This window comes from Serinus canaria, chromosome Z (genome assembly GCF_022539315.1).
Source record: "Serinus canaria isolate serCan28SL12 chromosome Z, serCan2020, whole genome shotgun sequence".
Lineage (NCBI taxonomy): Eukaryota > Metazoa > Chordata > Aves > Passeriformes > Fringillidae > Serinus > Serinus canaria.
In genome coordinates, this window is record NC_066343.1 from 26,698,748 (window position 1) to 26,722,411 (window position 23,664).

The 23,664-nt window shown below is 36.8% G+C and overlaps 2 protein-coding genes across 5 annotated transcripts in view; both read left to right on the forward strand.

The window, feature by feature from the left end:
* The window catches only part of IFT74 (intraflagellar transport 74), a 43,598-nt gene extending 27,171 nt beyond the window's left edge, over window positions 1–16,427 (forward strand). Inside the window, 4 exon segments of the mRNA XM_050986965.1 lie at window positions 2,423–2,586; window positions 3,176–3,301; window positions 5,659–5,719; window positions 7,403–16,427. Coding sequence (XP_050842922.1) covers window positions 2,423–2,586; window positions 3,176–3,301; window positions 5,659–5,719; window positions 7,403–7,518 — 467 coding nt within the window. The 3' untranslated portion in view covers window positions 7,519–16,427.
* A 223-nt stretch (window positions 16,428–16,650) lies between these two features.
* The window catches only part of TEK (TEK receptor tyrosine kinase), a 40,249-nt gene continuing 33,235 nt past the window's right edge, over window positions 16,651–23,664 (forward strand). Inside the window, exon 1 of one of the 4 annotated variants that reach the window (XM_018921578.3) lies at window positions 16,651–17,114. In XM_018921578.3, coding sequence (XP_018777123.1) covers window positions 17,063–17,114 — 52 coding nt within the window. In that variant the 5' untranslated portion in view covers window positions 16,651–17,062. The remainder of the gene's footprint in view (window positions 17,115–23,664) is intronic. The other 3 variants (XM_018921577.3, XM_018921576.3, XM_009096769.4) reach the window with 3 other exon arrangements.

The following is a 23,664-nucleotide window of genomic DNA, read 5'->3' on the forward strand; positions in this document are numbered from 1 at the left end:
TTCCATATTTTCTTGTCATAACAAAGATATAAAAAGTCCACTATCAGAACCGTTAAAAAAATAAAAAAGGAAATCATGAAGGGTAAACAAAAATGCTGATGGCATAGTTTCCCAAAAACATTTCCCTGGGTCACTGTAGTTTGTTCTGAGAATTTGCCACTGTGTACACACTGCATGCTAGATGCTGCAACTTCATGGCCTATCAGAAGGAACTGGTCTGCATCCTCTTCCTGTCTCTTCCCCTAGAGGAATTTTGAGGTTTTTTTCAATTTTGAGTTTTTTTCATTGAGTCTGCTGCTGGATAAGGATAAAGTTTTCCCCTTCCAGTTTCATTCCTTTTTTCCAGAAAGCGTGAATGGATAGGAATATCCATTGCAGTCTCATCATACTTGTATTAGACAGAACAGTCCAAGTAATTTTTTTGCCTTTCTGGCATTTAGGTTGGTACTACTCTTTACATGTGAAATAAATTCAAACTGGTCAACTATGTATAATTTAAAAATAAGAAAATACAGATTAGAACAACTATATATAAAAAGTGAAAATGCTATGATGAGCCCTAGGTAAATCCTCATGAACTTCTATAGTTCTTTTCTGTTATTTGTCTCCAATCTGAGTTTATTTTTTTAATTTTATTTTTTACTGTTTCTGATCTTAAGCTCTCATTTATTGATGTCCTTAAGCATTTGTCTTTAAACCACAGTGCTCTAGGACCAAGCGAAGTAGAGAGGTGATCTGTTCGGTTGCGGTTTACAAATCTGTCATTGACCAATGCCAGAAACTTCTTTGTGAAAGACTGAGCAGTTATAAAATATTAGACACACTGAATGTGTTTTCTTAAATCCTTTGCAGTGGAAGGCAGACTTTGAATTACTTACACGTGAAGCAATCAAAAATATTATAATTTTAAATCCTTTTAATTTGCATGGGAATTTTTCATATTTATATAAATGCTTCTTGCACATAGAGGACACTTTCAATCCTATGCAATAAGCTTTCCTCAGGATAATTGCAAATGGTACAAAAATCATGGTTTGTCTTCTTCTTTTTTATTTGAGGTTCCTAAAGAAATCATGAAAGTGCTCTGTAATATGCCAGAAATGTGGATAAAAGTGTTTCTCTCTAAAATATAAGTATATGGCATAAATACACAAGCAGAGAGATGAGTAGCAAAATCTTGCTCTGAGAGTGTTCTATCAGGTGAAATTTTTCCATATAAGTCCCCTGATAGAACTATACCTACAGTTTTTGGAAAGGTGAACTCTCCTTCTATCACATGGACACATCTTTTTTCTTCTGCCTTAAAGATTTATACTGACTTGGTTAAGTTGGGGAAGAAATTTTTTCTCCTTGTTTCAGCAGACCAGCACAAATCTCAAGATGCAAACCTATTCCAAGAAAAGGGGTTTTGTGCAGTGTCATCTCTCTCAATAGCCCTTGTTGCCTGATACTTTGGAATGTAGGAAGAACACTGCATTATTTATATTGTTCTTCTGAGTTAGACACAGATCTGAAACAAAAAATGATATAGCCATGTGTTCAATATTCAGGAATGTAAATGAAATACAATGACTAGTCAGATCACAAAACCATCCAAACTAAGTCTAGCCAACTAGTCCTTCCTGACTCCAGGTAGGTAACTTATCCCAAGACTGAGTCAAAGTATTTATATTACTTTGTGTATCTGTATTGTTTCTTCTCTCCAAAGTGTCTGGACAGTTTCAGTCTCTACATTCCTCTTTATGTCATAAACCACCCACAGTTCTAATTCCTTTAATTACACAACTCTGTTATGTTTTTAATGGCATCTCAAAAGTAAATGCTGTATATTGTAGCCTACATTGACGTTGTAAGCTGTGACACTTCTTTTTTGAAGAATGTATGAAGGATATATGAAAGTTTTTTCCTGTACAAAGCAAATGTTTACCGCAAGTTTTTGCTATTTGTTGTTCTAAAACTAAGCCTTATCCATATTCAAGCTGCACAAATAAAAATAACATGATGCTAAAAAACTCATTTAAAAAAAAAAAAACTTCTTTAATTTGTCTACACTTCTATTACATTGCAATAAACTTTTTGTAAGTTATCACCACTTCTTTAAGATTGTGGTGCTATAATTAATTGTGTGATGCTATAAACATTACAAATAGAAACACTGTGATGCAGATCATTACATTTTCATTACTTTTCACTTACAGATTATAATACAGTAATTGTAGTGTATGAGTCTGACTTGTGGCATGGTTGTGAAGATGAAATTTTTCATTTCCTTCACATTAATAGCTCCCATAAATATAAAAACATCAGAAGTATATTTAGGAGATGTTTATATTGGCTAAATGTAGCATAAATCTTTATGTAATGGGCTTTGTATTTTGAAACAAAAGGTACTGGTAATTAGAGATTGTTTCTGGTGATCTAGAGAGTCAAAAACTGCAGCTGGACCTACAGAAGATGGAACTGTTGGAGGGTAAGATGGTCGGTGAACTGGCTTCTCTTAAAGACAAAATTGAACAGACAAAAGCAGAGTTGGACATCTACAATAATTTGCCAGCTCTGAAAGCATCAGGAGAAGAAAAGAAAAAGGTAATGAGAGGGATGAAACAAAGTGTTTGCTTTTGAACAGCTAGTGGAGGGGAATCCAGGTTTGTGACTGACAGTCCTTCTGACAGCTGAAAAACAGGATTGTACATCAGTGCAAATTAGTCTAAATACTAATTTGCTTATACGCGTGACTTGTTAACTGGGCACATGTAGCAGGTATTCAGCTGGGTATCTTTTGATAACCTCCTTGCACAAAATCTCCCCATTCTTTTTTAGTGATTCAGCTAAACTCTTATGCCATTTATGACTACCCATAGCTTTGAATTTAGCAATCTAACATGGAACACAAGCCAAAGAAAATTTCTTTCAAATTCTTAATAACAGCATTGCCATTAGTGCTCATACAGTATAGTCTAAGCATACAACTTGGTCATAATCATTGATTATTATTTTTGGGATAGAGCATGCAGTGCTAGAGAAAAGCATATGAGTTCTTTATGCATATGCATGTGGTCTTGTTCTAAAAGGCAAAAAAGGAGCATCTTGAAAGGTGAATTAAAGTAATGTGCCTGAAGCCTACAGCAAATGAACTCATCCACTAATCAGTTGTGTTGGGTTTCTTCCAAACTAGAAACTCGAGGATGACAAAGAAAAATTAACAAAACGCAGTCATGCTTTTAAGAAAATAATGGAGCATTTGAATAAAGAGTATGAGACGCTAAAGAAGGAGCTGCAAGAAAATGAGACCCATTCTCAGGTATAGGCCAAGTTGCATGTTATTCCTTCAGTTGTTTGTTTCTTGGTTTTGGTTTTCTCATACACATGAAGCATTGCACAAACACAATCTGTTTGTTCCTTCTCACTGAGTTTTCCAAGTCATGTGTTGGAAGTGTATAACTGTATTTGCTGTTTTCAAACAAAAGGTAGTATTGTGCCAACAAATGGCTTGTAAGCTTTGGATTATTAGTAGAGATCTTTCTGAGCTAAAAGTTATGTGAATTCTTTGTTTAAGTGTTCGTGTTAATCTTGCTCAGAACTTTCTACCTTCTGCCCTTCCTTTGCTTAAGTAGTTTGAGGACAAACTTAGAAAGAAACTGCAGGGGGAAAAAAAAGGGTCACTACTAATTAGCTAAGATCCCTTTTGCTTTTAAAGTCATGGTAATAATTTTTTTCCTTTAAATCTGTGCTATTAATTCCATTTTCCTTTTTCCAGTTCCTTGCAGGCCACTGAAGTTTTAGGATCTGTTCACGTTTAAACAACTTTGGTATATATGTATGTTTACATTTCAAAAGTGAATCAGGAAAAAAGATGTTTATAACTTCTTGATTGGCTTCTATTCTTTCAGTATAAACATACATAAATTCCTGTCATTTTGGCAGCAGAACTTTACTGGTATATATGTTTGAATGCACAGAAGAAAAATAGATAACCTTAAAATAAGGAAATGGAAACAGATTTTTTTAAAATGCATTTCACTGTTTTTATTGATTGAGGTTGTTGATATATTTTCCTTTAGAACTGTTATTTTTTCTAATACAGTTAAAAGCTCAAGATCATATTGTACATGTTTAGGTTGAAATGAATTGTGGAGCAGATGAGAAGACATAGCTCTGACTGAGGCATATGTGTCCATTTGTAGCATAGGATTATTATAATCATTCTAAGGTGATGATACAAATCCTCAAAGCTACATGCTGAAGTGTGGAAGACTTTAGATACTGTGAATCTTTTTTGCAAGATGAAATTCCAGGGTTTAGGTAAATTAGAAATGCATACCTGAACAGTGTTAAGATACTTGCATAATGAGGCTAAACATTTTATATAAAATAGTAGTTGTATGGAATTTCTTCAGTTCATTAAGCTATGGCAGTTCTATTTCTATCTCTGTGAAAAGGATTTGTTTCTTTTTATGTCCTGAATGTAAAAAAATGAGGGTGAATTAAGGAATGTCTTATAATAACTGATTATTTGACATTCATCACACATTTTGAAGTACAGATAGCATTCATATATGTGGAGGACTTGGGGAGTTTTGCAAGAGATCAACTGATCTTCAAGCAGTTACTATAAAAATACACTGAATCTTTCCTTTTCTGTGTGCAAGATAGTAAATATTTCAGTTTCTTTACTGGCTGTGTTGTGTGCAGCAGCCATGTCTACCAAAAGGACAGTAATAATTCTAATTAGTCAGAAATACCTAGTCTTGGAAACAAATTATTGCCTTGTTTTCTGCAGACTAGTACACTAGATAACTGATTCTTTACTGTTAAGGTTTGAATTATAGGGAAACTATTTTCATCTCTTCCAGCTTAAGGAAAGCTTTAAAATACTGCAATATTTTCCTTATTTATTACCTTAGTTACCACTTAAAGTTTAGTCTCAGAATGGTTTTTAGTTTTGCTTTTAAAAATAACATCTTCATATCTTGAAATGCAGAACCCTGAACAGTAGCATCAGAAAAACAAATATAAAATTGTATTGTAAGGAAGCAGCCATCAATATAATGTCCACATTAGTTTCCTGTTGATGCTGAAAGTATTGAAGAAGTGCCAGCGCTGAACCCACACTCCTACAATCTTCTCGCTGCAGCTCTGTTCTTATCTCAACTTCTGGCATCAGACAGGAAATTTAACTATGGAAGTAAGGAAGTTTCTTCTGTGTAGTGCAATTCCAAGACAGTGTCAGGAAATATTGTATCTTTGGTGATTTTAGATCTTACTGATTCTAAGAAGAGATCTATCTAAATGATATGGAGCATAATTAGAATTAGTATCTCCCTGAATTGTTCAACTTTTTACTTCTGACTTGCCTGTTAACTTTCTTATATGACAAATCTTGAATTCTCACCTGATTTTTTCATCTGTCACTGCAGTTGCATACAGTGCTTTTATACAGATGGATTATGAAGTGCTAAATTATATATGCAGGTTAATCATCAGCAGCTTTAAAAGCATTTTGCCATTGTTTCTCATTTCTGTGTTTTTTGTATGAAATAACTTTGATCTTATCAGTTGATAGAGTGCAAGGTACTGCTACAAAATTATTTGTGTAAAATATTTGTGTAATTATTACCGTTTTTGTTTTTGGCTCTTTTTGTGTTTTTGTGTTTTCAGCTCACAAATTTGGAGAGGAAGTGGCAGCACCATGAGCAAAATAACTTTATGATGAAGGAGTGTATCCTTTTCTTTAAGAAGTAAGAGTCAAATTCACACACTGTATTAATTGAGGAAGAAGTCTGTTTCCTCCAGCAAAATAAGACAGGACGGAATGGGCTGCAAAATAAGACAGGGGAGGAGGGGAAAGGCAATCCTTTGCAAGTATCTGCTTAGCTGATAGATCTTATATATAGCAAAACCTGCATGTGTTGTCTGAGTTTTACAGAGTCCTAAAACATAAGCTTTGCCTTGCAGTCTGGAATTTTCCCTTCTTTCTCAGGTTTTCCACTCGGTTACATATAAAGTTTATTTTCACATCTCTCCAGTCTTATCTGATATTAATCTGCCAGCATACCAGTTTTTGAAAACATGCTGGGGTAGGAGAACTTTCTTGTAGCTCTCTCTTTATGGGATTCAGATTAACAAATTGCATTCCAGTAATCATATCAGCAAAATCATTACTTGCTGATTTGCAAATGGCTTTCATAAGATAGTTTTTGAAATTAGGAAAAGGACTGACATTTCTTTTAATTAAAATTGATGGTTCTTCTCATCTGGTACAATTTTTCTCTTTTTCTCCTTATTATAGAGATCTGAATAGGACCAGGCTGTGCTTTTGTTTTATATTCTAGGGACAGTGAATTCACTGCAATAAAATTACTTCTTTAAAATTATTTCAGAAATATATTGTTATTTAAAAAATATGAAATCTCTAAGATGCACAAAATCACCGTTACACGATTACAGTACAAGTGTAATTGGTAAAGTTAACATCAAAACTAGACCCCACCATCTAGTGTAGTGTGTTGAACAATGAACATTCCTTCATGTCTCAGAAAATGGCATGGTGATATATTTCAGGCAATTCTCTGTTAGCCTAGACATCACAGAAATAATATTGATGATGATGATAATTATTTAGTAATTAATGCATGTACATATAGCTATATGTATATGTGTACATATAATGTTGTTTTCTGCAATTACCAAATATCCCATTTCTCAAATCTGCAAAGTGCTCTAATTCCTAGAAAAATATCTGAAAAAAGTCTTGGACAGTGTGATATAGTTGGAGCCATCTCCTCTTTGAAGGAGGCTCTACAGGAATATTTTCTTAAGGCAATACTCTTAAACACAATTTTTCTCAACAGAAAAGACTTTAAGACAAACCAAGAGAAAAGTTGATCAGGATATTAAAGTATCTCCTAACTTGATACAAAATATTGCCTATCCAAGTACAGACCCTTATAGAGAGTACTTATGTCTTCTTGGGCTACTGTAATGGGGCTGCTTTCTTGTACTGGGACTTCTGTAGCCATTTGGTTATGTACAGCTGTACATAACTGAATGCCTTGAAATGGTTTGGTTTGCAATGTAACAATAAGCAGAGTCCTTCATGAGGGACTTATTGCCTATATATATATATATATATATATATATATATATATATATATACACACACGTATGTGTATGAACAAAAGTGACTTAGGTATGTAATCGCTTCCTTTTTCTAAAGTGCTTGTTGTGAGATAGCAGCTAGTAAGTAAGTGTAAATCTTTTAGCCCCAGTCTGAGTTTTTTCCACTATTTTCATCCCTTGACAGTTTTCACAGAAGGAAGTGTATGGTGTTGTGGTTTCCTTGTGAACTGTGATTATGCTCATATTTATACTGGCAGTTTGTTTCCTTAATTCTTTTAATCAGTCATAGCAACAAAAAGTCAAGAGAGTGACTACCAGCCAATAATGAAGAATTCGAGAAAGCTGGTCAAAGAATACAACAAAGCTCTCATAGAAGCTTTACAGAACACCAAGAACTGAACCCAGGCATTTCCTTCCTGCCTGAAGGGACCAACAATGAGAGATGTGCAAAGGCCGTGTGGAAAGCTGGACTACTGAGATAATTTATTCACCTCTAGGATGACAGATATTCTTAAAATAATTTTTCCAGGTTTTTAGAAGTTACAGGTTTTAATACTATCCCTCCTTTTGCACTGTTTAAAATTTTTGAAAATTATCATCTGGATTGTAGAAACAAAAAGGAAATATTGCCCAACGAGTTACTGAGGCCCGTTGCTGAATTGCATCTCAAATGTGAAATTTTTGTCTGCTTTACACCTTGAATTTCTAATTGCCTTGTAGTCCTACCCCTTCCAAAGAGAACAGGACTGCTTGACAGGCTGTCATATGCATTATCTTAAATTAAGTGCATAATAAGATAAATGGTAATATAAACATACCATACCTATATATATAGCAATTTTTACCAAGTAAGGAATGCATCTAAGGATAGCAAACATCTTTTAAAGTCAAAATTGCTTCATGGTGTAAAATCATACAATAAAAGCAAATGCCAGCAAATTTTCATTTCCTAATGGAGAATTAACTTTGTTATTTTTTAAGATGTAATTATAAAGAGCAAACTCTGATAAAAAGTAGTGAAACATAGCTAACACTGATTTTGGGTGAAGCATTTTACTACTGTAGTATTCACCAGTAAATGAAATAGCAGACAAACTTATTTGTATTTTCTGCAATGTTTTTTCCCCTCCATTTTCAAGCAGCAGTGTCATATGAAACCTCTGACAAAAATCCACAGGGAATAGTTTCAACATAGAACAAAAACAGGGCTTATATAGAAAATAACAATATGCTTTATGATACCGACATTTCAGAAAACATTTAGATTAAAAAAAAATTCCATTTATATATTTGTCTTACATTCTACATGTATTTTATAAACTGCTTAGTGATAATTTCTTTCACCTGGTATATTGTAAGTTAGTCCTTATCAAATAGAAAAAGCACAGTTGACTGTAGATAGAAATCTTAGCTGAACAGTAAACTAGTCTTATAGAAAGAAACTACAAAAAAGCAGTGGGATCTGGATTTATAGTTGTTCATCTCTCTTAGAAAAGTTTTCCAGAAAATAGGTAGACTATGCACCTCACTTCATGAAACTGGAGTAGAGAAATTATTAGGAAATGTTCGTAGTCCATTAAAATAGTTCTGTATTTTTGTCACTTAATTTCTTCAAATCTATGATTGGTTTTTGGAGTATAAAAAAATCTGTAAGCTAAAAATGTTGAAGATTTGTGCAGAAAGTGTTTGCTAATTCAGCACACTGAGTGGTGTTGCTCTATATGTTTAGAATACTTAGAGATAATGGAACGGGATTTCTATAAACTAAGGACTGTTATCTAGGGGAAATTCCCACTAAAGTCTCTTCCTTCCTGTCAGAGTTTCAGCTATTCCGGAGAAAGCCTATTATTTGCAGAGATAAAGTTAAAGTCTAATATTCTCACCAACCGAACCATCAGCCAGAGAGATCACCACCTGAATGCCACTTGTGCTGGAATAACATATTGCAATGACAATGGGAAAAAGCTGCAGACTGAATAAACAGACTGCTTTGACTTTGCTTTCTCTCAGGGCAGGGGAAGATTTTATTCCTTGGTAGGAATTCTGTAAGATAGCATGGTAAAGCTTACCGGTTTTTGTTGTGTTCCCAGGAGATGCCTGTCATGAAATCCCTTTCTCCAGCATGTGGTTCTGATCCTTGTTCTACTGAAGGATCTTCAGATAACGTGTTTCTGTGTAAGAATCTCATCACTCATTCTTTTTTTTAACAATTCACCCTTGTGGTCCTTGATAGCAGTCATAGTACCCATGGCTGAAAAGAACCATGTAGATTTGGAGTGGTAAGCTGTGTCGCAAGTGTTTCATCTCCCTCTGGAAGATTATTAACTCACTCCTAGTAGTGAGCTGTGTAAATTGTACCCTTATGTACCTCCTCAAGTGTCAGTGAAAATCAACTTTTCTTTAACTCTTTATATATATAGATATCTATATTTTTTTTAAATACAGTTTAAGTACCAGACTATGTTTTTTCAGTGAAGCTCCTGTGTGTGCATCAGGACATGAACTCAGTAACACAAGTCTCTCTCTACCCAGACAATCTTTTATCCTTTTTTGCTATGACTTCAGAGTGAGAGGACATGAATTAACTGTCAGCATCTGCAGAGTGGAGATATTTAAAATCTCTTCTGCTCACCTTTTTCAGCAGGGCTGAGTAAGTATCACCTCCCTCAGCCTGCCTGGCAATGCTCTTCCTAATTTGCCCCAGAATATTGCTGGTCTGCTTTGCTGTGCTTTGTTGCTGTTGCTCAGCTTAGTGTACACCAGGAAGGGCCCCATAGTGCTTCTCAGTAAAGCAAGTTTCCAGCCACTCAGCCCTCAGTGTGCATGGGTGCCTGAGTGTTCCTCCACAGGGGCAGAACTGTGCATGTATCTGTGTGGAATTCCAATGTGTGGAACTTCATGACATTCTTGGCTGCCCACTTCACCTGTTTAGATCCCCCTAAACAGCACTACACCCATATGGTGTATCAGCTATTCCTCCCAGCTTTGTGTCATCTGCTTCCTGAGGGTGATGTCTGACCCATCATCCAGGTCATCAGTGAAAAGGTTAAACTATATTGCCCTCATATCCATGGTTGTGGTATTCCACTACTGGCTGGCCTCCAACTGGACTTCAGGCCACTGACCATGAAGTGAGCCCCAAGCCTGCTTATCTAACCATACTTTGCCAGCTTATCTGTGAGGATTTTATGGAAAACTCTGGCAAACACTATGCTTATGCTGAGTTAAACAATATCTACATCTCTCTCCTTGCATGTTATTAGTTGCCTCATTGTGAATGTCTGTCAGGTTGGTTAAGCATAATTTCTGCATCATAATTGTGTGTTCTCTGCTCATGATCAAATTCCCATCCTTCATGTGTCTGGAGAACGTATCCAGCCTTAGTTGCTTCACAGCTTTCTCAAGGATTGAGATGAGGCTGATCAGTCTGTCATTGGACAGATCACGCTTCTTGCTCTCCTGAAGGCAGAAGTGACACATTCTAGCTTTCAGTACTCAGAAGCCTCTCCCTTAGCACCATAAAATAATAAAGGTACTCAGGAATGACCTTGCAATGCCTTAAGTCAGCTATCTTTCTACACATGTGGGTGTATCTCAACAAGCTCCATGTAATTACATGTATGCACTTTATTAAAAGTTGCCTTACCTAATCCCCCTTCAGTAAGACACCGCTGTGGCATTAGGATACGAGGTTTGACAATTACTGTCACTTCCACATCCCATTTCAATGGCACACTGTGTGAAAAGAAGCTTTTCAATTTCAAAGCCTTCAGTCAAAGCATTTGTTGCTGCCATGTTATTTGTGCTTGAGGACAAGACAGGAATTACTGCTGTTGTTCCCAGCTCATGATGGCATGACAGTACAACAACCTTGTTCGCATATATACTGGGATATCATCATATCTTCAAGCAAACATTTTTGCTGCAAGCAAAGGTAATCCTCTTGTTCGTCTTCCTGCTTCATCTTGCATTCATTACTTTTCATGGTGATTTTAAAAAGCTTGTTTTTCTTTCAATATAAGTTTATTTTTAAATTTCTCCTAATGAGCTTAGAAGACAACAATCCAATATTCCTGTGAGCAATTCCAGACAGGCAGAACACTGAGTTCTTTCTGCCTGACAACTTTAGTTAATGGCTCTTAGTGCTAGCATGTGCTGTTTCACAATTGTAGGGACACGTTTCCAAGGTGAAGTGTTCGTAAATTCTTTCTGTACGCTTCTGTTTTCCTGCTGCAAGCATAAAACAAAAATACAAGGCGTAATGCAGGCCTTATGAAGAGGTGCAAGCCATTAGAATGTCTTAGTTTGAGGAGAAAGAGATTAAAGGTTTCCTTTGTAACTGTTCTTAAAGTATCTGCTTTGAGTAAGCTCCTTGGAAATGTCTCTCATGGTAATAATGGTTGTGGTGGGTGTAGCAATTGGAGAGAAAACCCTTCAGATTCTGAAAGTGGTCATAAAATTGAAGCTCACTTGAACACCTGCGTGGTGTGAATAGCAGCTAAGCATCAAATGATACATGTCTTGTATGTGCAGAGCAAGGCTCTGAAATGCAAGTCAAGCATTCAGAAGGGAACTGGATTCCTCCCAAACAAAATAGTTGTCATCTTTTTCTTTTTGAATGAAGAGGAAGGAAGCCTTTAAGCATTCACTGCTGTAGAGATTATCTGAGTTCAAATCCCAGCTTTGATCAATCATTCGTTGTGATTGACAGAATCTTGGAGAAGAGGAAGAAATGTTTTTACCCTGACTTGTGCTCAACACTTAGAGGTCCTCCTTTAAGGAAGGAGGACTAACTGGACAATATGCTAAATGTGTGAAATGGGAGAAAGTGCTCCACATTAAAAAAAAAAAAAAAAAAAAAAAAGAAAAAAATAAGGGGGGGGGGTGGAGGGAGAGAACTAGAGCCAGAAATGTAAATTATCCACTTTTGTTTCCTTTTGTAGAGCTAATTCATTGAAAGCTATGTTCATTCATTTAAAGTGATTGAACTTGATTCATTGAACTTTGGTATCTTTGTATCAGCCCCACGATTTCCACTATGCAGCAAAGGATGAGTAAGGTGCAAGACCTCTGTCTCCAACATACAGCTCAAGTTTGCCCACAAATACTTGTGGTATAAGGGAGGCTCAACGCTTCTTACAATTAAGAAGAAAAAGAAAATATTGACTGTAGTAGAAATTATCAGTTGCATGATAACAGTTCTGCATGAGAGACAAAATTCTAAATGAAGCCTTCAAATTTCCAAGATTTCCAATCAAAATTTTGAAGAAGAGGCAGGTGGACAGCAAATTAATCACTAAGTTGTACTTGCTTAGTATCACTATTAAAAAGCACCATTGAATCATACTAACAGTGTGATAATAAGTCAGTGGAAGATAGTAGGTCCTGCAACCACGATATTAAGAATTTCTGTAACCCTAACGGCTGAGAACACTACCCCTGTGATCCAGTTGACATGACCCATTTCCTGCTCCTTGAAAACAATAGTCTGATCTTCAAAGATTGCATGTATTAAGAGGCTTTTGAAATTAATCTTTATTTCTCCAGATGGAAAAATATGAAATTTGCCTTGTTCATGCCCTTTTACTTTAAGCAGTAATAGTATTATTGCTGTGCATCATTTGGGGAGATTTGATATCAATATCGTAAAGATATTTGAATATACAATTGTTGGCATTAAACATGGATACACAGACTCACTTGTACTTCAAAATATGGTGTAAAAAATTACAATGAAAGTAGTAGAGCAGAGAAGCAAAATTTTTTTGTCCTTCTGCTGACAACAGCCAGGCCGTTCTAAAACATACATGAAGCATTTTTCAGAGGAATACAAGCGACTTGCCGAGTCAAAGTTTTCAGAGCACACATGTTAGACAAATGGCCTAATTACCTTCACAATGGACTTTACTGATACAGAAGTTCTGAAGTACTCCTGTGTTTTTTCATCATCTGAGTTTCCCTTTGAAAGAAACCTGAAATTCCCATCAGGTCCTGTGTTTAATTCCATTCAGTAGATTTCCTTTCATTTCTGCATCACGAAGACAGGAAAAAAAAACAGCTCCTTTTGGCTGAAGCTCTTCTGTATACTGCTCAGTACTCAGCCATTTTCCAGGCTATGTTCTCCAAGAGAAACTCTTTTTAGAAAAGAAAACAAAAATGCAGAGCAAAAAAAGTGGATCATAGCTGTGTTTACAACCCTGAATTGCCTTCTAGTTATGCATATGCAGGAGAAGCAATAGAAAAAGCATAAAAAAACTGCACCTCCTCAGAATGAGGTGCAGCAAAAAGCACTGTTACCTTTTCTACCCTCACCTTAAAGTTTCTCAGAACCACCCAATTCAATAGCGACATTCCTCCATCCTGTCCTGTCCATGTTTGCATGACTTGCACCCCAGAAACCTTTACCTCCCTCCATTTATTTCTGCAATTGAAGTGGTAGGGACAGTGCTCATCCTCAGTGCTTGCACCAGCAGCTGCACATGTCCTCTTCCTGGCCTTCTGGCCACTACCTCTCACTTCCAGGTGGTCCCACATGGATGGCTTAGGGGCTACCGATGGCCTCAGTGGCATAGGCCATGCTGCAGAGGAGAACATAATCTGCTTGAGAAATTAAACTTACCCCATCATTTGTGAACCTTTGTTTCATATTAGCTGACTGTGATGAGTAATAATTCCTGAAGTTTTTTAGTGCCTCCTGCTAACACATATTAACATCACGTCAAGGCCAAAGTAATGGCTTGGTTCCAAAAAATAGAATACAGCAGACACTACAAGAGGATATGTGATTTCTGCTAATACATCTACCTGACTAAAAAAGTATAGTGGCATTGTTTCTTTTTCCTCTTCACATATTTCCATGTGGTACAGCATGTATGAATGGATTGTCCTTGAGACAACTATGCTGCTTATCTAAGGAGGAAAGCCTGGTGTCAGGAGTTCAGGGCACTTGACATACCATAAAATTAGCCTTCAGCAAAGAGAGTTATGAAAAGCCATGTTTAATGCTAGGGTTCTGTTTACATGTTGGAAGACAGTTTGTTTCCCTGCTGCAACTAATTTGAATCTGTGCATGCCATTGTGTCAGGGGTTAAGATGTGAGTATGTTTGAATCAGCAGTTAACAACCAAACAAACTGATGTTTTAGAGGGGAACTCTGAAACTTTTGGAGTCTTTCCAAGTACCTTTAGAAAAGATGAGAGTGTGGCCTAAGGGGCCAAAGTACAGCTACATACCTGCCTGAGGATGTAGCAAAGATGTTTATTGGACAGCCTGGTAGTCAACAGCCTCACATGGAATAAAAGTTAGAATAACTCAGTTAACCTTATTTTATTCCTTTTGCCATCCTTCCTTTTAGCCCAGTTTGTTTTACTGGCCATCTGGTTTTGCCAAAGGCTATTTGGAATTCTTCAGGTCATTAATAGTGAGTGCAGGCTGAGACTCAGTATCTCTATTAGCTAAGCACTGTATCTTTGGTGGTGGGGACAGACAATCACCAATCAGAGGGTGGTCAGATCATACAGTTTTTAGTTCCTGGGACACAAAGTTGATGTCACCTACCTCAAAAAATACTTACATTCTAGTCTCATTAAATACAAGGATGAAAATTAAAAGGTAGACCTAGCAGACACTTAATGCTGAGTCAGAGTAAGTCAGAATATTGATATCCTTTAAATTCTGCAGTAAAAAAAGTTTATCATGTGATTCAGTTTGACTTCAGTGGGAGGAGTATTTAAACTGAGGCACTGAAAAGCTTTCCAAACAGAAACAGACCTAAGTGAAGTGTATTATTATTGGCTGAATTATATATGCTATTCCTTAATTCTTCAAAAATGAAATTTTGTAATGAAAGACAAGTCAAATACACAGTCCTGCTAAAGCTGGTACCCTAAACAAATTCTGACTTGGGTTAGTATGTATCTCCTCTCTTCTGGCTTCAGCAGTCCTTTGCAACCTTCTTGAATTAGTGGAATGCTGCATATTCAGCCTGTCCACTCAGTCCTGGAGATTAATAACTACCTTGTCATCATGGCAGATGAAATGATCAGTAATACAAGTTTGTTCTTCAAAAATGAATTAACAGCTCACCTGGCCCATTTTTCATACTGCAAAATCAATATCATGAGCATTGCTTTGTATTGGTGTATTTCAAATGGAGACATGACACATTTCTCCTCAGTGACCTCTTTATGGCAGGAAAATGAGATTTAAGTGAAAACTATAAAAACCCCTCCAAACTTAGAATAGCAGCCTTGACTGCAGTTCCTTAACTCCCCTCTTCTTCCTCCCTGCTCCCCATCCCTCAACAAACCAAAAGACATTAAAAAGTAATTGAGGATTGGCCAACTTATAAATAGGTTAAATGAATGACAAAACAGTTATCCACTAGATAGGAAGTATGATAATACTTAGTATCTGCTAATACACTAAGTATTCTGATATTGGAGGGATCGCTGCTTGCGGACTTATAAAAGATAAGGTGCAATTGGAAAGGGGTAATCACTGCTTCTTCACATCTAGGAGTAGAAAAAGAGTAGATGTTCTCCAAAATGTAAAATGGACAAAATAGATATGTTTTATTTTTTAGTCTGAAATGAAACCACATAAATATCTTATATTCTGCTTCCTTTAAGCGTCAAAAAGGAATTTTGGTGGTGTTTGTACCTCATACTCTGTTTTTGTACCCAAAGGGTATTTTCAGTATAAATTTCTGCTTGCTTTGGCTTTCACTTACATGGAGGGCCAGGAGGCACATAGGTAAGCAACTCTGGTCTGCTGCCTTCCCATTTGCTGTAGTTGTAACCCTTCTCCACATGGCAATAGATCTTGGGTATGAAGGACTTCCTCTGTGAAATCTACACTACAAGCAAGAGCTAAAAGGAAATTAAATCAAAGTAGGATAAACCTATACCCCCTTTCCAAAACTATGCTGAACATTCCTTTTTCTGTATTTCCATAAAAGTAATTCTGGCTGTTGGCATGTTGGCAGGACTACAGAACTTCCTAATATTGTATTGCCATGGATCATGTTTAGTCAAATGGTAAATAGGATTGTTCTTTATTTTCAGTTTGGTTTATATATTTGAGTTCTGCCTTTCCATTTATTTAAATTTTTTTTCTGCTTTCCTTTGAATTTTTTCTTTGGGTTTTGTTTTAGCTTCCAAGACCTCCCTGATGATACGGGCATTTTAATCCCACTGAAGTCATAATAACTCTGTGTGAGATTTATTATTGCAACAAGTTTTCAGTCTGTTTCCAATTGTCAAATGTAAAGAAAAATTGTTTCCAATAAAACATATGAACTGAGGGAATAGTTAGCTGGATTGTGGATGGCTTTGGTCTATACTGGATTCAGCTGGCTGTTTTGTTACCATTTACTTCATATTTTCATTATTGTGTGCAGAAATACATTGCAGCCAGCAGCTTACATGTGGATTAAATAAATAAGGGAAAACACAATAGCACCCTGAGAAGTTAGCAGACCTGGTCTTCAAGAAGGAGATAATAACACTTTCCACCTACTGTACCTAGGTGGAGGATGTTTTACTTGCACTCTCCCGCCTACTGGAGGATGCCATCATTGTTCCTATTCTGCTGACTATGAACAACAGCAGTCCCCTGCTTCTCCAGCAGCTCCAGATAATTGTTTTGATGTACTGCTGGATGGACGGGATTAGCACTGCCCTGCAGTCCTGCTGATACAAAAATGCCTTTAAGATCCTGCCTTTCCCATCCTAATCTACAAAGGAAACAGGAAAAAGGAACTTAAACTCCCTGTACTCAGACAGCAATGAGACTGTTCCAGCCTGCTCCAGTGCTCTGATTTCTTGCCTGTGACTTGTAAACAGCGTACCATGCAGGACAAGAGTAACTGCTAAAGGTCTACCCCGGGGAAAGGATACTCCATGAGCAGCTGTAGGAACTGGATGGATACACTTTGGAAATCATGGACCCTCTAGCACACCTAGTTCTCTATGGATTCAGCTTGTTGATTTCAGGTAAACTTTGTCTTTAATAGCTGCAGTGGACCTGTCATTCCTTTCTTTGTTTTTCACACAGTATGCACCTACCCTTTTACTGTCTACTCTTCACTCCAGCGTTTACCTTTACTGATTTAAGTACTCATGTTTCTTTCAGTGAGTCCACTTCTCCGTGCAGAGCTTTTATAGCTAGTGAGGGGAGGACTGGGGCCAAGCAACTGGGGGTGATTTAACTGCATATAAACTCCACTGCTGCAGCTTTTAACTGTTGAATTTGTTGAAACATGTTGCAAGAGGGGTTTTTTCTGTCTAATGGTACAAATTTTTCATACAGCTGATAACTTTAAAACCATTGGTGTAATTCCCTGAGAGATCTGTTCTAAATACAGATTAAATGTCAATTTCTTCTGTGACTGACTTTATGAACTAGCTGTACACTTGATTTGTGTAGTTATTCCAGTATCTGATTTTAGACAAGATTTCACTAGTGGAATTTAGATGAAAGTCAGTGAACAAAAAGGGGAAAAATACAAGATGAATTAAAACCACTTCAAATATGGTTATATAGTATTATCAGCAAATGTCATTAGTTCAGCAAGCCATAATTTATCATAAGAGCTATCTGTAGAAAGGTATACAGAAATATTATACTGGTTCAAGTTTAGCTTAGTAATTTCAGCATTAATGTTTGAGCTACCTTGCTGAACCTATCACATGCAGAGCCTGGAGGAAGACTGTCTTCCTGCCATCAGATTCAGAGTTACTCTACATTTGAGTATCATTTTTACAATCCTCAATTTGTTTTTCTAGTCATTTTCTTCTGTAAAAATAGGTAAAAGAAAAATACAAGTCACATGATAACCTTAGACTCTTAACTCACCCTTGACCATTGTATTGAGATATATATAGGTTGTTCCAGTCCATCTCACAGTGAAAATGCAATGTGCTGTAGAACAGCAAATTGTCCTGCAATGAAAACCAGAAAGCAGGAAGAAAAGGCAGAAGTCCTCATTTCCATCCAACTATCTTCACAATTGCTTTGCACAGATCTTCCTGATTAGCAGCATGCTAACAGCTGTTAACAATAAAATTGCAGTAACTTTGAGATGTTACTTTTGGCATTGATAAAAGGCTAGAGGTTAATGCAGACCAAAAAAGAAAAAGTTTTTAATCTGTTGAAATCATGTTTGGAAATATTCTTATCTAGCAATTGCTGTAATAAGCTGCATATTATTACCAACTCTTCTTCTGTGGCTTCAGTTTCTTGGTTGTTTAGCTGCACATGGATTCAACCTATTTAGTCCTCAGATCACTTCCAGCTTTACACTTTTTGAAAATATCTGGTGCTGTAAGCATTATGGATGGAAAAGAAAAGAAAGTCCAGTTATTCCTTGTCCCTCCTGTTTCTCTGCATGGTGTCATATACGTATTTGACACAGACAGCAATGACGTTCATTAAGTCACAAGTACAGGAGAAACAAGTCATTTGCAGAGATTAGCTATAAAAATGTGGAGACCACAGACAGCCCATCGCCGATGAGCTGCCAGTCACTGAATTTTCCACAGCGGCTGGCCAGCGAGGTGTGTGCTGTAGTCACACCCATCTCAATAGATCTGTCAGCTTTCCCGCTTTTGTTTGAGAATGATATCATGTTTCCTGGGGCTAGCAGTGGAAGACAATGTGAGCCTGCTTTCCTCTAGATACTGCAGGCGGAGTTCAGGAAAGCAGGAATGACATTCCCTGAGCAGGGGAGGGTCTATACTGACCACAGACACTGAACTGGCTTAACCTTGTCCCTGATGATTGTGGGCTTCTCTGGGTGTGTTGCTGGGTAGGCACAAAATCCACTCCACCCTTTTCCAAGGTGAAAAACACTGTCTTGGTTCCCACTAGGAGAAATGGCCTTTGATTTAATGTCTTTTTATTTTTAATATCAGTACTTCATTAGCAGCTAGAACAAATGATCCAGTTTGGAAGGTGGCATTCAAAGTATACACAAATGCTCACTTTTGCACTCTAAACATTCCTCAGCAAATGTTCAATTAAACTGATAAGGAGTTGAATTTAATCCTGCTGGGATTCTTCAAACTAGACTGAGTATCACCACATGTTTTTTCTTTTGGTTGTTTATGTCTCTGACATTTTAGACTAGCAAAATTATGCTGACATCTATCCTGAACTATGGATTTGAATGCCAAGATTGTGGCTAGGTTCAGTTTGTTGAGCTCTGACCAAAGAAGAGCTGCAGATTTATTTATTTATTCCTCTAAAAGCAAGGAATGAGTGTCACAACTCACATTTTGCCACAGAAATGTCTCTGGCATCCTCAGGTGTACTCAGATGGTCTAGAAATATGCTTGCAGTTTCTCACAGTGAGCTAACTCTCAGAAATGTTCAAGTGTGAGCTTTATTTTATTTATCTTTTATCAGTAAAGAACTGGTGAAAATCAGCAATAATTGCAATTAACTTCAAAGAACATTTCTTTGACTATTTGTATCAGGAAGCAAATATATGATCAAATGTTTCCATTCCCAAGACAGAATTTTCTGTGCTGCAATTTTGCTCTGCCAATAATCTTAGATCCAGTGGCTTTCTAAAAATACAGGAATTTTTTTTCCGATTTAGCTGTTGGACCCATATATGGTAAAAAACTCAAAAGATTATAATAGTCTTTTTAGAAAAAGGTAGCAGTGGAGCAAACCAGTGCAGTAGCATTCAATTGCTCTCTATCATCTATGCTGATGGCTTCTATGCATTTTCTTTGGGATCAGTAGGTGTTATGATAAAAATCTAAATTATCTGTATTATGTGACTCATTTTCATATTTGGAAAGTTGAACAGCTTTTAGTACATATTACCAGAGACACAAGCACCTTTGTAATGCTGTAGGCTTTTCAAATGACGTCAAAATTTTTAGTTGGACTGGAAAGTTCTAACAATTCTGCTTCAAGTCTTTTATTTCTCTTTTCAAGCTTAACTTAACCAAAAGAAAACCTGTATTAACCAGTGGTTAATCCATGCCTGTGTCAGTGAACAAGAATGTCATTCTTCCCACAATTAAAGGGACTAGGCCTCTGTGAGCATCTTCAAATAGCCTGTTGTCATATCAAAATGGCAGCTAAACTTAAGGGTGTCATTTGGCTGAGTGCTGGAGTTTTTAACCTTCTGCAAAGAAATGGAGAAAAACCACTTCTGACCTTTTAATCTCAGGTATTTCATAACTGTAACTGTGAGGTTTTAATATCAGGTATTTGTCCCATGACCAGACATTACACTTATGCACAACCTTTCTGACACCTAAATTATCCAACTAGTAATGTGAATTAAAGGAATTTTAAACTTATTTAAAATAAGTTTATTATTTTAAAAATAAACTTATTTTCATTTTAAACTTTAAATTCATCTTTTGTTCCTGAAGTGTATTTGATTTGTGAGACACAGAAATTGCCTGCCGTACTGTGCCTGGTTCTCACCTACAGAGATGCAGAGTAGCTCTCAGGAAGTCTGTGTTCCCAAAAGTCATTTCAACAGCTGGGAGTAGTCAGGAGTGACAAGGCGTTACATCAGGACCAAAGGAATCAGCTCTGAAAGGGTGAAGTGAAGCCACACTACATTTGTAAATGTTAACATATGCTATTGTTTTAGATACGATTTTCATATATAGATACATGAACACACATGTACTCTATGGTTTTTTATATTTAGTCATAATTAAGATGGGTAGATTGTTTTTTGCTGAATTTTCATTTAAGGGAAAACTGAAGCTGTAATATTTTGCACAGATTGTCTGATACCCACAAGATTTTTATCTGGAAGGCTTTACTGTACAAGAGGGAGAATAGACATCATAGATACTGACTGTCACTGAACAGCTGTCTCTAGGGCAGGGAGATGCAGTTGGTCCTTCATGTGCTCAATGAGAGTTACCTGGGCTGGAAATTGACTCTATATCAGTCACACACACAAGCATGCTTCACCTAGACCCGTCTCTTAAACAAACAAAAACTCTGTTCAGCTCTCTTGGAAGACCAAGAAGTCATGGAGGTATGGAGGGTGTTGCATGGGCACAACAGCAATGAACCAAAAATGGTTGCACCTACTACTTGTGTGAAACTGATTTAGTTCATGACCAGGTCCCTCTGTAAGATCTATCTGGGAGTGGAGGGATGAAAATCTTAGAGAATCTGCAGCAAATAACTGCCCTCCAAAGACAGTCTCTATTCTGTACTGGGTAGGTTGTATTTAGGATGCTGTTCCACTGTGTTTTCAGTGGAGGCACAGCAAAGAATAACCCATGTCTAAAATAGAGAATTTCCTATAAGGATTTTAAAATGGTGAGTGTTTATATTACAGATTTTATAACTGTTCTCCAACTGTTAGACAAGGGTCATATCTTAAAGAAGTTAAAAAGCAATCAAAACACATTTTGCAATTCATCACTTGGAACCATTAACCCCTTTACAATGTAAAGATATTAGGAACTTGCTATGTTCTCAAAGGATTTTTGGAAGATACATTAACAAATTACATTTCTCTTTTCGGAAATGCAAACTTTTTACTTCAAGGCTGGTATTTTTTTTCTTGCCTGATATTTCTTTATTTTTTTGTGCTGTCAGCATGACTAATGAAGTGATTTAGTTAATTTCTCCTTTGGAGTATAACAAGCCTTCCTTGACAATGCAATTCCAACTGCAATTCTGATTGTGCTGATGATTTTCTCTTCTGTTATTTCCTGGCTGTTCATCACAGACAAGCCGCTGCTCAGGGGCCTTGGCCTCCTTAGTCACAAAATGTGCTTAGGACCAGAAAAACCTCCCACCTACTTTAGACAGAAAAATCAGCCAAGTGAGGGTGCCCTTCTATACAGGCAAGAGCATATTAGAATGTGTTCTCCCAGCAGTCAGTGTTAATGGACAGCCAACCTTACGCTTATTGTATGCACTGACTAATTGTTTACTGGTGTGATTTTACCAATTTTGCTTGGCACATTTGCAGTACAAATATCAGCTTCATAATGCAAGGGCCAGTCTTGTTATGGACGTATTTATTTTGATGTGCACATACATTTTTGATGATATGATACCCACATTTTGCTGGCTGCAAATCCAACCATATGAACCTGAGCTACAAGCCTGTCCTACTGGAGCTTTCCCACACTCTTCAACCTCTTTCAACATTTTCAGCATTACCTGGCATACTGTCATCTAGTTATTCAAATAGCCATTGGTGCTGCGATGTTGCTTCCCAATTTACTCACTTGTGGTCAACCAGGCCTAAGGAGTAATCATGACAAACCATGTTTTGGTTTCTTTCTTGTGTTTTGGTCTCACACCCACCCCCACACACACACAAAACCCCCTATATTTCGGTATGGCATCTCCCCTGGAAACCCCAACAAAGCTGCAGAGCTGTTTCTCTTCCGGCTTTTTCATCTTAAAATATTGTTTTGACAGGTTGTGAAACAGCAGACATGCAGAGAAAACAAGAAGGCAGTGGTATTTCCTTCAACTTCACCAGAGGTACCCAAAGGCAGATGAGCAGATACCGAGATAGGCAACCCTCATAGCTTTGAACTATTTTGTTTTTCACACATGTGCTCTGGTCTTCCCACTACTGCTAGAGTAGCATGGTGATAGCCTGTCAGTAATTTTTCATCTCTTATTAGTTTCACAATACCTTCCCCCACAAACAGTGCCCTATTTCTAAGGGCAAGTGGTCCTGGTATTGGAACGATGAAGCATCCCACAGCTGCACGGTAGCATCATGTAAAATGCAACAAGATTCGTTACATAAACAGCAAAAAAGGTTTTATTGGGAAACCTGGTTCTTAGCTCATTTATCAGCTGTTTTCCAGGAGCATTTGTGACTTTTCTTTTTCACCCCTCTTGTTCCAGTTCTATGGTAGAGAATTTTACTCTCTTTGGACAATAATTTCAACCTTGTTCTCCTGTGGAGGAATGAGCTGTCAGAAGAGAATCTGACTCACTGGGAGAAGTTACCTGAGCTGCTGCTATCTTTGCATTCCAGATAATATTTCCAGGACACTTAAAGATCACTGAGCCCACAAAATGAATACATAGTTTCAAAGCCCAACAGATTTTTTTCTTGTTGAGAATGAACGAAAAATATTATAAATGTTGAGACCCCAGAAAAACACATCCAAAATTGCCAGAGTCTGGTTTGGTGTATGTTCTAATCTTCCTATGAAAAATATGCCCAAACAGTTAATGTTTTGAGTTAGTTTCTGTCTGGCTTTAATATTAAGTAAGGAATGCTTAATTTTTTTCTTTTTGGAAGAGGAGGCATGTTGATTTAGTCTCTATTTTATTTATTTCTTCGTATTTAATTTGCATTATTTCCAGTCTGATTATCTTCCATATTGTCTAGTTATTTAATTTTTGAAAAATCATTGTTTATTCATTACTTCCCCAAGAATTAATCAAATATTTTACTTCCTCAGTAAAATTACTTGCATGGTTGCCATTCGTATTTCTAAATAGATTAATTTAATTCTTTTAATCTGATACACTATTTTATTCCAAAAAAATAAGACTGTAGAGGGTACA